The following is an 18,656-nucleotide window of genomic DNA, read 5'->3' as shown; positions in this document are numbered from 1 at the left end:
CAATGCCTTTTATAATAATTGGTAGATAAAACAATTTTCTATCAAGATTCTACTTTCGTAATTTTATATGTCAATATATAAATTTATGCAGCATGAAAACATGTATGAAAATGCAGACTAATCATGATTATTTAATTCATTTCTACATTTAATAACTTACATTATAATGAAATTTATATTGTTATATTTTAATAAAAAAAACATTACAAAATAAATTTTATAGAATATCTTGCAATTATAATAAAATGTCAGCTTCTCTGTAAGCATCTTTTTTTAATAATTATCAGAATAATTTTTTCTTGAAGATATATCCTCTTCATTAAGAGAGTATAATAATTTTAGACAGAGATATTTCAACACATATAGCTATTTTTACAGGGATGCTTTCGTAATATTATATCGTTTTGTTAGTATCAGTTGACATGTATAAAAAATCCAAAACGGACAAATGCAGGCGAAATTTCGGTTCCGAAAAATTCTTGAAATATAGCACCGATTCCGAGCATTGGTGAAATTGTATCACCTACTAATGGAATCCTAATTAACTAATAGAAAATCACTATTTTGGTCGACGAATTTCTTGTTCGAACGACAAGTTTTTTGCTCTTAGATTTTCTCGGAAAATTACATTATTTTCTGGAATTTTAAAATGTTTCATATATTTCTTATACTATTTTATTCTTTCAATACTTATAAATATTCACCAATTTTTTCGAATTTTTGTCATCATTAACCTATCCCTCAAAGCAATGGGAATTGGAGAGAATTAGAGGATTGTGGATGTTGAAAGGACTTTAAATGATTAAACGCTTTGTTTATATACAAAATAAGATTGCTTTATTCAATTCAATTTGCAAGTTTACAACAATTGTACAGTTTTACAATGTGTTCATCATTTTCTATATAATAATTTGTGTAATCGTGTAGTTTTATGCTAATTTGATTTCGTTGCTCGATCGATGGAGTTAAAATAATTCTTCTTGCGCGAATGAAGACCGAAAATTTATAAATTCATAAACACAATGAATACTGTATTTGAAATAGTTCACATATTTTCGTATATTATGTACATTCTATGTATTTTACCACCCTTAAACTCATAAATGTATAAAGATTCACAGTCCAGTTATAAATGCTCGTGGTACAGCGTAGCGTTCTGCCGCTTGTTTTCGAATTGCTACTAAGCGCATGCGACCGGCCAACTCCGTACACCAATATTCGACGACGTTCTGATTGGTCAATATAAAAAACTCGCGAATTTGAAAGATTCATTCACACGGTTCCTTTTTCTACATATATTAATATTATTTTATTGTTACAGACAGCCGTTAATTACTTATTACTCCATGACAAATTGTCAGGCTAACTAAAGCTACCAGCCACAGCTAACACTCAACTGATACATTGAAATAAAGGAAAGGAAAGAAAAGATTCATTCAAGTAGAATGTTGCAACCATTAAGATCATGTACGCAAATTCCTTACTACTATATAAAAGACCGTATTAATACTATTTAAAACTGATACATCAATCGCAGTGTGCTCTGGAGTTATTGGGTATACGAAATGATCGCACAATATGTCTAACATACATTGAATAACAAATATGAATGAATCTATTTAAACACTTATAATCATTAAAAGTATAATATTAAACAGATCTTAAGATTGTATACATTATTGCAATTTGTTTCTTTATTTCGGGAAATATTGTATAAAAATACAATGACTGAGAACATGGTTTGGAGATTTTTATGGAAAAGTACTTCATTCGTTTATTTAGATATCTCTGTTTCTAATCAAGTGGAAATTGAAAAAACATTTGTTATGAACAATATAAAAAGTTGGTCTTAAATCGGGTTTATTTATCTTTTTCTTAATGTAATGTCCTTTATCATTTTATAGTTTAACCTCGTCCCCTTCCTGCTTGAGATCCTCCGGGCTGATTCTGTTGATTTAGCCAAGGTGCAGAACCTGTGCCTCTACCTCTCTGATTTTGACCTCTACCTCTTCCACGAGCTAAAACAAATTGTCAACTCAATAAACAAACAGAATGATTGAATATATATAGTGGCTCATAAAGGCATTATCACAGAAAACTTTTATATATATATTATGTGTCTTTCATATACAATATATTCAAGTTTCATTAGACCTATAATGAAACTTGAATATCATATTTGAATGAACGTTAGTGAAATTTGAAACAAATATAAACATGTACATAGAAACAACAAGATATTTAGTGCAATTATAGATTTTACAGAGATTACAAACCATTTAAATAGTTTTCAATTATTCACTATATTAATAAACCTAAATATTTAATGGTATTATCTTTAACACTTATTAAATGTTTTAAATGGCTATCTTTGCTGTACAGTACATATATATATATATATATGTTCTAATACTTTTATGAGCAGTTGTGTATATCTCATAAAATACCATACATAAATGAATATACTAGGGATGTTTATGCAAATTCATATTTGTGTGAGCGTAACTAAAGAAATGATTACCATTTTGAATATTTTACATATTTCCAAATATTGTGTACATTCTATAGATTGTAGAATATTTACATTTCTATAGATATATAAACACCCACAGTCTATTAGTGTAATATGAGGTAAACGTTATCAACCCAATTGTTCACATAAATTCAAACAAAAATATCTTAAAACTAAAATATATCATGAGTAAACCTTGGGCACGTAAAATAGCTGATTTCCCTCTGCCTGCAGTTCCCGAACCTTTGCCTCCCGGTCTCTTAAACATTGGTGCGTTCTTCAACATGTCTGGTAAAATGAGAAATCTAATTTTTGAGCCTCTAATATAAACATTCTCTAACTGCGCCTCACGGCCGTCTCTATAAGTTACAGTGATATTTTGCATCTGACAGTTCATATTATCCTCAGCTTCTATCAATTTGCCGCGGTATACTTCGCCAGTATTTGTTTCACAGGTTATGGTATGGCCTTCCGCTTCGTGGAGTACTTTTATCGGTACTCCGATCGACATTTTGGCGAACTTTTTATAATTCCAATAACAAACACAAAATATTACTTAATTGATTCAAAATAGTCAGAAATGTCGAAAGAAATAAAGAAATTGTAAATGCACACTATAACCTCTACTCTGGTTGCAAGCGTTTATACTAATCGCTTGCTTTAATTTGACCATCATAGATGGAGTTTCTCTCGCGCATGCGCATTGGATACAATTACAAACGGAAGGCGCGAGCAGAACACAATTCTTACTTCATGATTAAATACTTATTAAAAATAGAAATTAGAAGCACAGAGGATGGTTTGAAGTAATAGAAGAAACCAATTAATTCGTCTAAATACTTTCGCATTAATGTGTAATTTTTGTTCTTCGTAGAGAAAGAAGATCGCAACAGCTCTCTATTTTCCATTTTTAAATAATCATATATTTATTGGTCATTAACTTATCGAAGTGCTACCAACTTTATGATAACACAATGTGGAATAATCGTCAAACTAGGTTCTCGCAAAATTCATGTAACTTTACATTACTTGATTTGGCTAAACACAGAAACTTATTTCGTGTCTTCTATATGTGTCTTATTGTCCTAAAATTGCATCACTTTTTTTATTTAATCGCTAAAATTCGCTTTAAGAAAATGATCACTAATTCGTTCGACCTATAGATTACATCGAATCGGTGAAAAAAAATGGCAGACCTCGTGTTCCAAATTACATACGATATCAATTTGAGGAAGTTTGGTCGAATGCCAAATAACTTCATCTGCCTCATCTTTCGCCAGGGCGTTAAATTTATATATATTTTTGTTTGTTAAATATACATAAATATAATCAACTATATAATTATAAATGGTGAAGAACCATCGGGATAAAGATCGATACTGACGATCAAAAGACAGATTTATTGCAGTAAGAAGGAGTTACGTGAAAACGAAAGAATTAGAGGAGGAATTTCGTTATGGATCATAGGCGTAGAAACGAATAATACACCAAGAGCGATAATTTTTTCTTTTCCATCTACGAAAGAACCTAAGATATTGTATCTAAATGTGTTCTTGTCAAAAGGATGGTAAAATCGTTAAATTGATACATAATATATTAAAGTCGACGTCTCACTTCTTTCCTTTTAATCGCTTAATTATACTAATATCAATCATGTAATAATTACAAGCATCGTTTACGTCCTTAATATGTATAGTCAGCCGAGTACGAACACGTCGCTCTGTTTTTACCCACGTCATTTTCCCAGTTCCATATACGTACTTTTTTTTACCAATCTCGAAATTAATTTTCTTCCCAACATTCACTCAACCATTCATACTCTCACATATTTATTCTTTCTCTCCCTCTCTTTCTCTGTGTGTGTCTACGCAAGTGTCATTCATTCGTTATAGGCAAGATTCTACTCCCCGATATCGTGTTACAATCTTAGAAAAATATGCTATGCCTAAAATAGGATGAAGGCCTGAAGGCAACCATTCCGTCGATATTATTGATAATCAGTGTGCGTACCTTCTCTTTTACACGTCGCTTCAATCTAGTTGACACATTATTCCCTCTCTTTTCCTCTAAGGTGCGCGTCAGAACGAAAATGTATCACTGCGCAACCAATCTGAAGAAAACAATTTGCAAGGACTATTTTAAATTTTCCCTCCAACAGTCATTAAGATTTTCCCATCATGCAAAATGTTAAATAATAATCGTATGATTTCGTTATGATGCATTACATAAAAAACAATTTTTAATGTTTGTTTTGTAGGTTGAATTTTATCTTTCTTTTAAATGAATCATGACGTTAAAACAATTTATCAATGTTGCCAACCGACAAACGACCAAAGATAAAAAAAATTTGAATTGAAATATTCTGACGTCATTCGTGAAAACAAAATAAAAGACGATTTGTTGTGAAGCCTCGGCTAATGTGAGATTTTTTTTAGTTAGTAGTTCATATTGAAACAATACGATTTTTATTTATAACATTTTTTTTGTTTTTGTTTTTCATACGACGATTACAAAAATTGGAAAATTGTGACGACCGAGAAAGTTTCACTCTGTACACATAATAATATATTGTCCATAGACATTATGTTCATCGTGTGTTATGTATGTGTATGTACGTGTATCTGTACGTGTGAAATCACGGCAAATATGGAATATATGCAAAGTTTCTATAGAAATCGCTTTCCCTCTTAGCTTCCTCTCGTTTTGCAAGAAGTACATACAGAATTGTATCGACTATATTATAAAATAAGGATCATCCATAACGTGGCACTGAAATTAAGAACGATTCACTTTATTCTATTTAACGTATCAATACAAGGACTTTTCTTCTTTCTTTGTATTCTCATAAAGACGACTTTTTCGTTTCAATAGCTTTTTTTTATCGCTAGATTGGCTATCACGCAAAACCTTAAAAAGAACGAAGGATCAACAATCTATTAGAAAGAAAAAAAAAAGAAAAACAACGAAACGCAATTATTCTTAAAGACAGAGCAAAAAAAACATGATGGTACGATACACAGTGTGGTGTTTTTTCATCTTACTCTCTTGCTCTCCCTTTACATTCTCACTCTCGCTCTCGCTCTCACTCAATTTCTTCCTTTCTCCCAATTTACCTATCTTTAAAATCGCAAAAGACCCAGTGTGACGACTATCGAATCTTTTTTCGCACGCTCGAAAGAAGACAACGATACGCGGGAAAAGCAACTCTTTCTGTTTTTGGAAAACTCACGAAGCAACAAGGACAAAGTTTTATTCTCCTTGTTCCTTTTCTTTTTTTTTTTTATTTTTATTCTTTTTTTACAACAAATTGCTTCGTGCAACAGTTTTTGTTTTTCAGTTTTTTTTGTTTGTAGAAGCGACATAAAACTCAACACCTATAGCAACTTCTTTTTTCTCTCTTTCTCAGCTACGACCTAGTCTAAGAATCAAGAGACACGCTGAACAAAAGAACTGAAACGTACGTTTCTTTCGTGTTTTTTCTTCCATTTTTTTAAGATTTCTTCTTCATTTCGTTAAAAAGTATTGCAACACGGAAGAAAATGGTTAAAGTCAGACGGAGAAATTTTTGTTTCTTTCATCGATCGAGTACAACAGGGCCGATAGTCGTCCCTTCGTCGAGGGGCCTCTCGTTCGTTATTATTTTTCCTTTTTTTTTTTTTATTTATGTCTGGCTGGCCTTTAAACGTTTCATCGTACAAAGTGTATTTTAGCACCAATATACATACTAGAAATCTTATTTAGAAGACACAAAGAGAAACGAGAAAACCGACTGGACGAGTCACGTGACACAACCTAATTTTTTTTCCTAATCTCGAAATATTATCACTCGGGGAATCAGACGAAGAATCATTACAGAGCTCGCCATTTTGTTCTTTTTTCTTCTTCTCTTTTCAGCGAAGATATTTATTAACGCATGGCGTAAATAATTGATTTGCAATATAGTTTGAAACATATTTAATAAGGAATAATGCTTGGTTATATTCACGTGAAATTGGACATAAACACACAGTACTACTTATACTTCATTGCATTATTTATGAATCAATAGACTAATATACTTAATAATTATTAGACTAATTGTTAACCTAGGATTGTGATCACCCATCAACGTCAGCCACTACCTAAGCAACATTCCCTTTTTTTTATTTTTTGGATATTACGAACGAAACAGAAATATAGATTATATACATATAAAATTTGCTTTTTGTTCACTCTTTCTTGCTCACTCGCTCGCTCGCTCTCCCTTTCCCTCTCTCGTTCACAATTCAAAAACCCGGATCCCCGATGAGACGTCTCGGAACAAAACCGACCAAGATCGCACCAAGAATTCGTGTTCTTTTTTCTCTCTAAAGTTTAATATCTAAAAAAGAAAAAAGAAAAAAAAAGAAAAAAACAAACACTTCCGTACGCGAATTTTGCATTTTCTTTTTTTTTTTAAGTAAATTAATAAACATAAGATAAAATAATAATAAGCCGTAGATAATAATAGAGGTAAATAATAGTAATAAGCTGACAGCGCGCAGCAGTTAGAACCAAAAATATTTTCGATTAGAACTCTGGCTTAAGATGACAATCTGACATGGCACTAGCATCCAAAAATTTTCTCGAAGCACTCGTACACGTGGCACGCACTCTAATTTGTTTCTTTGTTTGTTTCTCCTTTTTACTTTTCGCGTTAGTCTTTCTTATTTGTGTTTTTTTCATTCTTCCTTCGGAAAATTTCGTCTATATATCTTTTTTCGGCGTTTCTATATATTATATTTGCATATTGTGTACAAACCAATTTTTGTATTCCTTTTAAATTTTCCATTCTCTCTCGTGTTTTTCTTCCTCTCTACCGGCACAATAAGCTCGCAACTTTCACTCTTACTCGTTCTAACACATTTACTACAATTTTCTTTCTCTCCCTCATTCTCTCTCTTTCATACTAATTCCCTGCTACCTTTCGTTCACGATCCTCGCATTCACCCGTCTCGCCCCTCGACGTGCAATCAGCTGCCAGATAATTTATCTCATTTTTTCTCCGTTTTTTTGTTTTATATTCTGCTTTGTTTATATAGTTATATAACCATTTTCCCAACGATCTACGCACTAAATAGTTCAAATTTTTTGCACTTTTTCACCAACAACAACTGGATTGTTGCGCCGAATTTCTTGAGCGCCCATTTCTCTGTAATCGAACTTGCAATCGTGCTTGTCACTGTATCGATGCACAGAGCAGAACAGTCCTCCACAACGACATTCGAATCCTGTTAAGAGAGACAAATCGAATCGTAAATTGTCCAAAATGAATCAAGAATGTCTTCTAATTGTCGTTAACTTACCCGTCAAACCAACTTTTTTGCGACACACGACGCAACGATTTTTCTTCTTCTTAGATTCTTTGTCAGTCTCTTTGCCATCGAAGCAGTCGTCTGCATCTCCACTACTCACAGATCCTTCTCCTACTGCTCCACTGCTTACACCTACTTCATTTTCTTGATCTTCCCTATTTATCTAAAGCATAATAGAAATAAAGAGTTATTAATTTACAACTGCTGAATAATTTCCTTCTATCATTTTTCCATAGAATTTTATAAAGAGACTGGGGATCTTTATGCAAGTTTATACTTTTATAGAAATAGATAAAGAATTGAATTTTGTAAATGTAATAATATGTACTTCACTTTCGATATTTTACATAATTTTTGTGCACATCTTTGCACCTTCCTGCATACTTATAAATAAATAAATATGCACAGTCTATTTATGACAATTAAAATTAGGTAATAAACCTTAATTCCCCTTTTTTAATCTACATTGTTCTAATTGAAGATAATAAACTAGTTTTATGAAAGTTTAAATACGCATAAATACAATTTGAATAAAACTTACTTCTTTGGAGCTGGGCAGATCTGTCGTTGATTGAGGTATGGTAGGAATGGTAGGTTGGGCTGTAGTTCCTGTAGCTGCAGGACTACCAAAACCGCCTTGCAACGTGCCAGCGTTACCAGAGACGGTCTGTGATGTTGGTACAGTGGCAGCTGACACAGGAGGTTGCTGCTTCTTTTTTAGGTTTTCTTTGTAACAAAGAGAACAAAGGCCATCTGTGGCTGGGGAGCCATAAAATCCACAGCCGCTGCGGCACAGAGCTTGCATGGGATTAGATTCTCGTTCCATTTTCTTTGTTTATCCCAATGAAACCTCAATGATTGAACAAAGTCCTTAGTTTTATCCTATATGCAATCACTCGAAACAATATCGAGCAAGTTGCAGTCAACTAAATGGGAGATAATTAAGCTTCTTTTGCCACAGCTCACTCTCCAGTTGCTCCTTCACGACCGCGTGTCACCATACATTCACCTACCAAAATGCAGCCTTCTTTAACATCTCTTTGTTTGTCACGATACAATCTATAGTTTAAAATCAGTAAAAAAGAAAGAACTCTAAAACTAAACAATAAACTTTAAAAGAATAAATCTGTTACACAGAATGAAATAAGACAAAGAGTACAATACAAGTGTACAAAATAATTATCACTGCAACTTTTATCTGTCAATGACAAAGCACAAACATTTTAGGAAACTCTTGTACAGGTAACCTGTCCTCAAATGGAATACAAATCACTAGAAATTATTTAATTTAAAAAAAGTGTCAAACGCGATGGGTCTCAATTCAGGTTTAAAAGGACAAGAAAACGGAGCAATCATTGCACCATAATAGACGCATTATATAGGAAATACCGTCGACTACATCCGTACTGTCTCAAAGAAACCAGACGCTTGATTTTTCATGTCGAATTTTCACTTGCACACACGCGCGTACACAACGAGGAGTCTATACATAGAATAGAGAGAAGTCGTCAGCAGCAGCAGCAATAACGATATCTTGAGACAAGGGCCGTTCCCTCGTGTAGAACAGTTTCAGTGCTCACGAAAGAAAGAGAGAGGGAGAGAGAATGTGTATGTAATTCCTCCAAGGGCAAATAAAACCAAGAAATCGGACAACGAGAAGCAAACAATTGTCGATGACGAGGAAAAGCGAAGAAAAAAACGGGAGTTAAAAGGAAGAAGAACACAATAATTACAAAGGGGTTGGGAAATTTTCAAATTTGTCATAACCCCTTTTATCCGATTTTTCGTGTTCAACGCAATAAAATCGTATAAAGGCGTGATCGGGGGGAAACGTGATATTACTCACTTTCCAACACGCAGTCGTGTCGCAACCAACGCACAACATGGAGTAAGAATTCGTTCGAGGCATTTAAGTGGGCTCCCCTTGTCTATCCTTGTCGTGTGTTTAAGAGACACGTTAGACGACGTGTAGCAGTTTACCACGACCGATTGGGTCGACCGTCGGTCGAGAAGGCTCTCTTCCCTTCTGAGCCTCTGCTTGATAAATCTCGGCGGCGCAATTCTCGCTTTGGCCACTCTCTCGCGATGCGCGCGTTGGCTTTGTCTCTTAGGAGGCCTCTCTCTCCGCCAAAGCTAAAACGAAATATTACCAAATAGCTCTATCTCGCTTCCTTTCTTTTTCTCTCTCATCGCCAAAGTTAAAACGAAATATTACCAAATAGCTCTTTCTCTCTCACCGCCAAAGCTAAAACGAAATATTACCAAATAGCTCTGTCTCGCTTCCTTTCTTTCCTTTTCTCCGTCTCTCTTTCTCGCTCTTTGTGCGTGCAACTTCGCGCTCGATATTACTTCAATCCGAGGAACCTGCAAGGATGGAGGAGAAACAACGATAACGACGAGCCGAATGTTTTCATGATGGCGATCGTTTGGACGTACGGCCTCTGGGCGGACGTACAACCAACGACAGGCTGCGCACACTTGCCCACGATAAGGTTAGATGTTACTAGTTATTACCCGCGACTTTGTCTGCATAGAACTGGAAAGAACTGATATGAATTTAGCTTCACACTTCTAGATTCACTGTCATTTGCAATAGAAATCAATATAGTAAATAGCAGTCGAGAAATATTTATAGGAAGTAACTGTCAACTGTCGGTCGAGCAAGGCACAACCCTATGGTGGAAATGAAACTGCAGCTTGGGTCGTATTTATGCTCACTGTTCGATTCCCTGAGGAGTAAGCGTAATAAAATATAGCTTGTATTCATTTGGAGGAAATGTACTTTTCAACGGTAAAAGAATTACCCAAATCGGTTGAATGGTTTCTGAGATTATCTCGGAAAACATACATACCTACGTACTTTTCTCTTTGTAATATTAACATAGAAGATGGATAAAGCGTAATTTACTCAGATCTCATTTATTACAGTTTTGTAGCGGGTTTATTCAGTATAGATATAACGGTTCTCGTACAACATAAATTGTACAGCATAAATTATCATTTACTTCTGTAAATAAATAATTTACCTCCAAAAGTAGAATGTGTCTTTCTTTCAACATGTGTAGTTTGGAAGAAATATGAATTGCGAATTTCGTGCTGAGAAAATGGGTTTTATTGAAAAAGAAATGTAAATAAATAGACTATAGATTTTTATATTCATCTTTATATCTTTATCTAAAAGAATGAAATTTAAATAGAAATGTGCTTCATCTACTAAATATAAAAACTTTATTTTGATTATCTATGTGCATTGTGTGCATTTTTGTATTTTCGAATTTTTCATAAATGCATAAAGATTCGCAGTCTATAGATAAATAACGAGGTCTTTCCTTCCTTTTCTATCTATTAAAAATAAATATCTTTTCTTCATTAGGCACCTTCTACATTTCTTACGTTTATGCTTTTACCTACCATCTCATAAAAAGAGGAATGTTCCATTGAATTTTTTCTTGCCCTTCTTTTATACTGCGTATACATATAAAAAATAACATAAACAGTATGTTTGAAGATTTACTAGACTCTTTAGTTAGAGAATACTTGAATTTCCGCCACTTATTTTCATCGCTCTTTCTCTCTTTCTTTCTCGAATACATATCGCACGACTCAGTCGGTCTTTTTCCCTGCTTTGCGCATGCGCACTCACGCGATCGTTCTTTCTGCGATAGGTTTTCTAACCTTTTGTAAGTTTTTCTTTCCGTCGAATCAGACTTAACAATGATCATGATTTCTCGTAGATGGATAATTAACATGTAATTTTTGGGAAGTATTGCGATAGTATTCTTGATTACGAGATGTATGATGATGTGTTGTACTGTATTTCTCGAATGAATTTGTAGATGTCGCGGCATGATCTCTCGATGATACCTATGTAATACAATAAAATCAAAACTACATATATATTGTCTGATGTATGCCGACAGATGCGAAATGAAAGGCTAGGATAGAATTTTTTTTTCCGTTCTCTTCCGTATAACTTCAAAGATACTTCACCTTTGATTCGTAGAAATTCGTTTAAATTAATTTTTTCATTATTTCTACAGCTTAATAAAGTACTGTGATAAACAATTATTCATTAAATTTAACATTAAAATTATAACAAAGATATAATTAAACTGTAATTAAGATATAAGATTTGCAGCAAAGAAATCCAAATGAAAGATATATACGTGAAGAAATGCATAATATAAAAAATATGTAAAAAATTATGAATTAGTTAGTTTGACCATTCTGATAGCTTTAGTAAATTCCTTTAAAGTAATTATATGTACATATATCTCTGGCGTTTTCACTTTCACTACATAAAAAAAGCTTTCTTTTATATATTATAAAAACAACAGAAATTTACTTCAACATTATATATTTTAATTATAAAATTAAAATATCAATCAAATTAATAATCGAAGAAAAGATGTCGGTGTCATATACTTTGACACAAAGTATTCGACCTGTTACTCAACCAGCTTTAAAACAGAATCTAGAAATATCACGTATATTTCGAGTAAAAAATATTTAATAACTAATAATTAATGTAATTCGTCTGTATCTGGACGAAAATCCACCATAGTGAAAGAGTTGGAACAAGAAATGAACGGTATTTGAATACGCTACTTCTTCGAACACCATGACATCACCACAGTAATTGAAAGCTTATTACTAAAGAAAAACATGCAGTAATCAATAATTGGTATAATTTATCCGTCTTTTAATGAAAATTTATCATTGTGAAAGGATTAAGGCAATGAACGTGATTTAAATCCGTTAGTTTTTTGGAATCAATGACGTCAGTGCAGTAATTGAAAGCCAAATCAAACGTAAAACACGTGTTAGGAAGTGTCACAGAGAAGAAAATATGAATCAGAAAGAATTTCCTATTCTATCTTTGGACGCTAATGAATTTTATTTTCGCGTCTCATTGCATATGATAACCTCGATACATGACTTTGCTTTATTTCAGATAATTAACTTCCTTACGTTCGAAATTATTTGAATATTTCAAAATTTACCGACGGTCGGTAACTTACACTCGATAAATACATAAATTGAAATCTATGTTAAGAATCGTTAACATAGATCATCAAATATATCGGAAAAAATAATTTTTGTCGCATTTAGATGTAATGGTGAGTATAAAATAAATTTCTGAATTCTGAAACGTTACTGGGCTCTAATATTAATGCCTTTAGTTGTAATCGTATAATAAGCATATAACTGTATATCGAAATTAACAATAAAATCTTGTGATGCAAAAATTAGAAGTTGTTGCAATATGAATAAATAGCATTTTTACTGTCACCATTCCTATATGCTAAAAATGTCTAAATATCAATGATTTTCGAACTATCCCAATACTACGGAAAAATGAACAGATAAAAAAGTAACAAGTGCAGTGACATGTATGACATTAAGTTAGGGTTATCAACTATTATTTCTCTTGCAACTAAATCGAATACACGTCCGTGACAAATGTAAACGAAACATTTCATTTCCGTATGCAACATGATAAAAAATGATATAAAAATATGCCGGAATATTCTAGTTAATATTATCTCTGGCGATATTATCAATAAGAATGATTTCTAAACTATTTCAATACTACGGAAAACTGAGCAGATAAAGACAAAAATTACATTTGCAATATGTCATGACATCTTTAATCAGTAAGTGCAATAATATGTATAACATTAGGTTAGGATTATTAACTATTATTTTTTTAAATATGATAAAAAATAACCTAAGATATGCTTGAATATGCTTTTAGTGTAATATACCTAATTTTTCAAAATTGATTTATACATTTACATAAGTTATGACTAATGATCACTACAAAAATTAACATTTTCTAAAGTCATTATGACGATTGTTTTTTAAAAAACAACAAATTTGCATAATTATTTCATGTATGTAATTCGCTTTAAGCGACAAAGTTACAAAATTTGTTCGATCGTTATTTATATCGTCATCGACATAAAACACTATTTCCGGTCTAGAGTTTCGACATGACATTTATCGCGCCGACAATGACAGTAACACTCAGTACAGCCAATTAAAGACGCCGTTTTTAATGAAAGTTTCGTTTATAGTTTACACGACCAATAGGAATAGAAACACTTTCGAACGGAAAGTAACTAACTAGTTCGTTACGGAGAAACGCGCGCGAATTTTACATGGCGGTCTGCCCCAAAAATTACACTCGTCTCTGATTTAAAAATTAGAGGTGTAGATGACTAAAATATACAATTTTGTGCAAAAAATGACGATATACGAAAAAATATACAATAGAAAAACAATATAATATCTCTTTTTATACGCTTCACAACAAATCATTTAAATTTTCTAGTAATATATAGCGTTATCCATAAGTCAGGTTCTCATTTAAAAGTTGTATAACATTTTTTTATTATATATTTTTACCTTTTTGTTTCAGATTTCTAGTTCTTTTCCTTTTTTTTCTTTTGGGATTTATAATGAAAAAATTTACAACAGAGCAAGGAGTATAAATCCTCATAAAAAAAAAAGGAAGAAAAAAGTAAAGCTTGACTACTCTTTGTGGCATAACGTCATACCAAATTGTAATCTGGAATTACAATTAATTATGCAATTTACGTTAATGAACAATTCTTGGGTTTTCAGTGCTCCAAAACCTGAAATGTTGAGGTGAAAATAGTGTTAGAATAATGGAGCCTTGATTTCGAAAATAAATTTCTATTATTTTTACTCGTTGGTCCGTTGTGCTCTTTTCTACTATAAATTTCAAAAAAAAAAAAAAAAACAAAATTTAAAGACCTGAAACAAAGATTTAGAAATATGTAATAAAAAAGTTACACAATTTTTTAATGGGGAAGTGACTCATGGACTACACGTACTATTGTAAATCAATAAAATTTCTATGAAAAATGATGAGTTGTTTATGGTGACTACTGTGGTCGTCCTAGTATTAAATACATATTTGACACATTTCTTGATGACGTGTTTCTGTTGTCCGTTTTACTTATCTAGGGTTCACTTTTGTTTGGCACAAATACGTTTGCGTCGCTCAGAAGCTAATACAATGAAAATTACTAATCATGAGTCGCTCAGAAACAAATCGCTGATTTACACAAAGATTTAGTTTCCATTCGTTTGCATGGGCACGGTTGTTTAACAATTCTAATTGAATAAATATATTTACATAATATATGCATAGAAAATTTTTTTGATACGAAGTTGCGCAATTTTATGTACTAAGAATTACAATTGATTACAATTATACCGACTTTGAATAGAATATTGTATTAAATTTAATTGATTTTTGCATATTAAAAAAATAGACGAATTGAGTAATTTCTCGTTGATTTCCAAATATAGACATAAAGTTTTATATGAGGTATGAATTTTGTATCTGATCTTGACTTTTGTCTTGAGAAAACGATTGGAATTGATAGTGAAACAGAAACTAGAAAATTTGAAACGGAACTTAATCTAACAAATATTAACCAAAAAGAAAAATATATGTATACGTATAGTTTCTTTTCTAGTAGCATTTAAGTAATAAATATAATAAAGTAGTATTTTTAATTTTATATATGTATACTCTAATTATTATAAATAACTATAAGACAAATACAAATATGTACCAATCTGTATGCAATTTGTGTTGATTTCTCATATGTAAGTTTCTTAATTTGTCGAATATAGCGTTTTCAAAAAATCTAATGCAAAAGATTACAAAAAATTGTTTTATCAAAATGTCATTTGAATAGCGCCAAAAAATATGCGCAAAAATTTTAATCTTGCAATATACAACAAAGGGAGGAGATGAATAAAGACGATCTAAAATTGTGCTTGCAACTTTATTTTAGTTGTCAGTCGCCTATACTCTTCTCTCATTGTTCTTACGAAATTCGACTGTACAGTCCAATGACACGTGGTATGAATATCTTCCAAAGTACGACGTATGTATATGGTCGACGATGATTTGAATCGCATCCGTTGAGGTTGAGAACGATAAATGACTGACTCATCTTCCGTTGAAAACGGAGTTTTACGAAAAAAGAACATCTTTGTAATTCATTAGACATGAAAATTCATTGAGGAAAAAAATTTCTAGTAGTTGATAGATCCATGAAGATCTGATTGGCGCGCGCGCTTACGCGCACGCTTACCGACAATCGACAGTGAAATTCCTCGAAGGCATTATCACACGCGATATTATTCTGCTTGTAAATCTACATGCAGCCATTTTACGGTATCAGTCATGTAGCGGAAGAAAGCGAGGTGTGGCTCGGGTGAGGTTAATCTACACCGACACACAGCATCAACCTGCTAATCACTTCAATCGTACTACTCGATATACCTAACAAAACTTGGTTTTATTGAGGTCAGGAACTTCTTGCATCATTCAACCAATATTGTTGGTAAAATTTTATAAGTCACGAGTCACTATCAAATTCTCTTGCATAATAGTAGCAAAATAAAATTGATTTACTTATTTTACCTTATATTATCTTTAGAATTGTAAGTTTCTATCCTGTAATAAAATCGATAATTTTTTAAAAGAAAGGAAAATTTTTTAACCCACGAGTCATCTGATTAACTTTTTTGATTGATAAAATTATAAAATTGTGAAAATAAAGATTCTAACCTAAAACTTGTCACATGTTGCTAACTCATTGTGAAAAAGAACCTTCCATTATCCTATTCCACGTAAAACTACAAAAATGAAAATTCTAATCTACAACAAAATTGATAATACAATTTTTTATAATAAAAGGAAGTTATGAGACTCACATGTCACCTGATTACCCATTTGTCTGAGAAAATTATAAATTTGAAAAAATAGAGTTTCGAAGCTAAAACTTGTAATACGTTGATAAATTATTATGAAAAAGGTTTTTCATTATCTAATTCCACGTAAAATTGTATAAATAAAATTCATAAAAATAATCTACAATTTGTAAACATGTCAATTCACTAACATGATTAGTTGGTAAATTATCATACAAAAGGACTCAGGATTACAGTACGTTAATTTCAGATCGTTAGCGAATAACGCGGTCGCTATAGCTTGAAAATTCGAAGAGAATTAGCAACCGATGAAATCGTACACTTTTTGTCCTCACTCCTCATCGCTGCCATTGCCTGTCGTGGGCGCTCGATTTTATAACCTCGTCAATGCTATCTACAGATTCTTTCTTACACGAGAATTACGATTTATGACTATGATCACTATTCTGCGTACCAAGATATTGAATATATCATATCAAACTATTGCAAATACGAGATACATCTAAAGAACACAGCTAAGGTTGCTCAACAATTCCTCGAGATAGCGACAAGTTATGGAAATAAGCCTAAACTTCATATAACGAACACGCATGATGAAAGTTTTCGGATAATTTCGACGACCATTGACGGATAAGAGCTACAAAAAACTCAATCACATTATTCTAACGAATTTCAGGCGTTTCATACAGGAGAAGGGGGTCATAACCTCAAAACAATGTCTGAACTTATAACCTATAAGAAATTGTCTAAGAATAAATGTCAGGCTTAAAGTTATTAAAAAACCTATTTGAAAATTCGATTTGTAGGACATTTGTACTGATCCCTAGAATATTGTGTAACTAAATTAACTAAGAAAGAATAGAATAGAACGAGGATCACTAGTTTCCAAGGAACGCATGAAGGGCTAAAGAAGGGATTTAAGACCAGTGCGGATGTGGGTGCACGAAAAGGGGTATGAACATCGAGAGGAGGAGAACAGAAGGAGAATAAATGCATAAGTGTGGATTTGCGCTTGAATCGTATCGGCGCTGCCGTCGTGCAGACACACGGCCACACGCATGCATGTACGCACGCAAGCACGCAGTCAAAGAGCACGAAGAAACGGAACGGACATTAGAGACATGGCTCCTATCCTTGAGAAGTACGCACTTAGTAAGCAATTGCGTCGTTTCCTTTGTCCCATACAATACACGTATTCCACATCGCGTCGGACATCTTTTTATTAAGAGAAACGCCAGAGAGACAGGGGGATCAAGAGAAGGGTACAAAAGCGAGAGGGAATGGGACAAACCAAAATCAGGCTAGATCTCACCAACTGGTTATTATGAAAAAAAAAAAAGGAAGAAACGTTAGCGTTAAATGAAACGTATGGTTATACGGACGTATTTCAAGGGGATTTGATAAAAATAGTCGGCGTTGATGACCAAGTAGCGCGATTGCGACACTTACCAAGAGCTGTTGCGGTGTAGCAGGGCGCAATATGTCAGCTGACTTGACGTGTGACCGATCGTAATCCCGCATCAGTATCCGACATAATTCTCAGCGGAGCATTAGGTCCCCTCGGTTGCGAATCCAGTTAGTCCCCAAATTGGATACTCAGCGCGGCCGCACTCTCACAAAACACAAATATCGGTTATCTAGTAAACTAGTCCTTACACCAAACTTTCGACTACGACGATAGACGAACCAAAGCTGCGGGCACGGGAACAAATACTGCCAATGACTGGTGTAAAGTTAGATCTCTTACCCTCCCCCAATCTGTACACTAAATAGTCAGAACCAGAGTCGACAAACTCAAATCGGCGGCCGAGTTGAGTTCTGTTTTATAAGTGCTTCTTTTGCCGCCAGGTGGTCTCATTCGCGCGTCGCGCATTGGAAGCCGTCTTTACATTACATATCTGGTGGGCGGGGAAAAAAATTTAACTCAAATTTTCGTCAAAAGAGGATAAATACGCTTATATACTCTATGAATATTATAAGTACTTCTCTACACGTACTCGTATATATCTTATTTTGTATAATTTATTGTACTAAAGCGCTCTTGTATT

The 18,656-nt window shown here is 33.1% G+C and overlaps 2 protein-coding genes and 1 long non-coding RNA gene across 7 annotated transcripts; 1 reads left to right on the top strand and 2 right to left on the bottom strand.

Annotated features, from left to right (window-relative positions):
* Nucleotides 1-1,661: 1,661 nt before the first annotated feature.
* On the bottom strand, nt 1,662-3,274 carry LOC117214513 (small nuclear ribonucleoprotein Sm D3). The gene is made up of 2 exons (XM_033460682.1): nt 2,708-3,274; nt 1,662-2,018 (listed from the first exon to the last, which is right to left on the bottom strand). Exons 1-2 carry the CDS (start codon nt 3,021-3,023, stop codon nt 1,906-1,908), a joined length of 429 nt encoding a protein of 142 aa, XP_033316573.1. The 5' UTR covers nt 3,024-3,274; the 3' UTR covers nt 1,662-1,905.
* A 2,008-nt stretch (nt 3,275-5,282) lies between these two features.
* On the bottom strand, nt 5,283-18,363 carry LOC117214512 (AN1-type zinc finger protein 5). Of its 5 annotated transcripts, none has more exons than XM_033460677.1 (6): nt 18,058-18,363; nt 10,061-10,209; nt 9,692-9,978; nt 8,387-8,854; nt 7,837-8,008; nt 5,283-7,761 (listed from the first exon to the last, which is right to left on the bottom strand). In XM_033460677.1, the coding sequence occupies exons 4-6, from the start codon at nt 8,669-8,671 to the stop codon at nt 7,613-7,615; spliced, it is 606 nt and encodes a 201-aa protein (XP_033316568.1). In that variant the 5' UTR covers nt 8,672-8,854; nt 9,692-9,978; nt 10,061-10,209; nt 18,058-18,363; the 3' UTR covers nt 5,283-7,612. The 5 variants fall into 5 exon arrangements, with proteins under 5 accessions (XP_033316568.1, XP_033316570.1, XP_033316571.1 ...); XM_033460679.1 differs by having other exon boundaries at nt 10,108-10,209; XM_033460680.1 differs by lacking the exon at nt 10,061-10,209.
* Nucleotides 10,209-10,763, top strand: LOC117214514. The gene is made up of 2 exons (XR_004488893.1): nt 10,209-10,337; nt 10,421-10,763. It is a non-coding gene; the product is annotated as an uncharacterized LOC117214514 (long non-coding RNA).
* Nucleotides 18,364-18,656: the final 293 nt, after the last annotated feature.

The sequence above is a fragment of the Bombus bifarius genome, unplaced genomic scaffold (genome assembly GCF_011952205.1).
Source record: "Bombus bifarius isolate JDL3187 unplaced genomic scaffold, Bbif_JDL3187 scf7180000009200, whole genome shotgun sequence".
In the NCBI taxonomy this organism is placed as follows: Eukaryota; Metazoa; Arthropoda; class Insecta; order Hymenoptera; family Apidae; genus Bombus; species Bombus bifarius.
The sequence above is the reverse complement of the archived record's forward strand: the minus strand, read 5'-3'. Positions and strand labels throughout refer to the sequence as shown.

Coding starts and splice junctions, on each gene's coding strand:
- LOC117214512 (XM_033460677.1), bottom strand. CDS start 8,671: ATGGAACGAGAATCTAATCCCATGCAAGCTCTGTGCCGCAGCGGCTGT. Junction 8,009..8,386: donor ATCTGCCCAGCTCCAAAGAA/GTAAGTTTTATT, acceptor ATTATGCTTTAG/ATAAATAGGGAAGATCAAGA. Junction 7,762..7,836: donor CAAAAAAGTTGGTTTGACGG/GTAAGTTAACGA, acceptor CTCTCTTAACAG/GATTCGAATGTCGTTGTGGA.
- LOC117214513 (XM_033460682.1), bottom strand. CDS start 3,023: ATGTCGATCGGAGTACCGATAAAAGTACTCCACGAAGCGGAAGGCCAT. Junction 2,019..2,707: donor AGCTATTTTACGTGCCCAAG/GTTTACTCATGA, acceptor AATTTGTTTTAG/CTCGTGGAAGAGGTAGAGGT.